This window comes from Austrofundulus limnaeus, unplaced genomic scaffold, assembly GCF_001266775.1.
Source record: "Austrofundulus limnaeus strain Quisiro unplaced genomic scaffold, Austrofundulus_limnaeus-1.0 Scaffold230, whole genome shotgun sequence".
Lineage (NCBI taxonomy): Eukaryota > Metazoa > Chordata > Actinopteri > Cyprinodontiformes > Rivulidae > Austrofundulus > Austrofundulus limnaeus.
Window position 1 is genome coordinate 881,479 of NW_013952632.1, and position 2,011 is coordinate 883,489.

Genomic DNA, 2,011 nt, shown 5'->3' on the forward strand with positions numbered 1-2,011 from the left:
CAACGTGACGGATCGGTGTGCGCACACTCTGCTGTCAGACACGGGATTTGAAGTGTTTGCTAACTTCCTTGAGCATCGCCGTAGAGACGTGAGCTTTGTGGACAGCGTGACTCTGACAGTTGATTCAGGCGATACCGTCATCCTGGAACAAGGAGGCAGAGTCTTGGTGAGAGGAAAAAGTTAAAGTCACCCACCCTCCAAACTTCTCTTTTTTCTGCAGAATTACCTCTACAGTGGCAGCAGATTCATGTTTTAAACATCCCTCCTTTTTGATGCAGGTGAACGGTGCAGTGGAGTCCATCAGCAGCTCAGAGGAGCAGTTTCATGGGGTTAACATCTCCAAGAGTGCAAGTGGAGTCACCGCCCACTTTTTGACCTTTTCTTTGTTCTTCGATGGCACCACGGCACAGATCTACACACAAGGTATACCTCCAGAAGACATGAGACAGCAGATCAGTGATTACATCATTTAGGACGGAGTATTTATATTAACATAGAAGATGTGGGGGATACATCATCATAAGCACTCCCATTGTTGCATATGTTGCATCTAAAGTTGTTTTTCACTCGATGATGAATCAAATTTTCAAAGAGAGGCTCCTGTCGTTAGATGAAAAGTCGTACAAAACATTTTTTTCTTGTCAACTCGGGAGATGGAAGACAAAGTGAACATCAGCTGTAAGTTCCATCGCACAACCAATGCTTTGCTCCACATAAACAATCACGCCCACAAAGTTCTGACCAATCACACGCAGCAAGGTTTACTAGAAATAGTTCAATACAAGACAGCAGGAGATAAAAGACGGGAGTTATACACAATTTTTGTCAGGCAAGTCTGTAAGCAAGACGTGAGAATAAAAGTATAAATCAGTCATCAGATTTCATCATGAAGGGTTCTAACATGGTCTTCATGTCTTCTGTCATGAATCTTCTCAGGTTCTAGCTCATCTTGGACCGGTCTGTGTGCTAACTCCAGTGATGTTCCAGGAGAAAGAGATCCGGGGAACAGCCCTCCCGGGTATGACCTCGTGTCACCTCACTGTCTCACTCACTGCTGCTCTTCTTAATGATAAAATGTCTGACATTCCTGGATGCTTTATGAACAAGTCAGGGAAGAAAAAGAGTTTTGATCTTGTGTTGTTTGTCGCCCTCTAGCTGCGATGTTCTGTACACAGATGCTCCTGACAGTTCAATCAACAGCACCATGGTGAATAAACGGTGAGCTGATTCATCAACACAACAGGAAACATTTCTTTGTGTAATATTTTGTCAACATGAATGAAAAGTAAAAGTACTTTCTGTTTTGAATAGCTGCAACAACCTGAGGAAACACTCTTTCATTTCCTGTAACGCTGACGTTGACCCAACACCCTACATAGACGCCTGCAGGGGAACTATGAGCAGATATCCTTCAGAGGACGGCCTCTTGACTCAGTTCCTGTGGGCCTACGCCAGAGCCTGCAGCCTGAACGGCCACAATGAACTGGGAGACTGGTGGACCAAGGCTGAATGCTGTAAGACCTGAACAGCTTGAGTTATTTTTGTTTGTTTTTTAACTCAAATGTTTTAAAAAACGAAACATTTCTGTGATCTGTTGTAGCTCCACCCAAGGCTTATTGTCAGGGRATTTTCTGCAAAGAGCATGAGTTCTGTGGCTGGACGTTCAGTGGACAACCTGCCTGTCTCTGCAGAGCTGTGTTCMCCTGGAAGTACAAAGAGTCCGACACTCTTGGTACGACATCTTACATAAGATAACATGACTGAGTGACTGAAAAARATTCTAATTGTTTGTTTTTGATGGTTTTAGGTGATCCAACGATCTGCGTTCATAATTCTGCTTCAGTCAGTCTTTATAACTGTCTGCTGGAAGAAAGAGGCATCGACTATGAAGTCCTACATCTCAATGATCCGACCTGCAAGGGTCAGCTGAACAACGTGACCAACACCGTGACTTTCAGCTTCAACACCAGAAACCTCTGTGGAGCAAAGATCTCGGTGGGTTCTCACTTCT

General features: G+C 44.2%; 1 protein-coding gene across 1 annotated transcript in view; it reads left to right on the forward strand.

Annotated features, from left to right (window-relative positions):
* Positions 1-1,396: 1,396 nt before the first annotated feature.
* The window catches only part of LOC106525513 (pancreatic secretory granule membrane major glycoprotein GP2), a 6,084-nt gene continuing 5,469 nt past the window's right edge, over positions 1,397-2,011 (forward strand). Inside the window, exons 1-3 of the mRNA XM_014019779.1 lie at positions 1,397-1,514; positions 1,601-1,732; positions 1,808-1,995. Of these exons, the coding sequence (XP_013875233.1) occupies positions 1,397-1,514; positions 1,601-1,732; positions 1,808-1,995 (438 nt within the window). The remainder of the gene's footprint in view (positions 1,515-1,600; positions 1,733-1,807; positions 1,996-2,011) is intronic.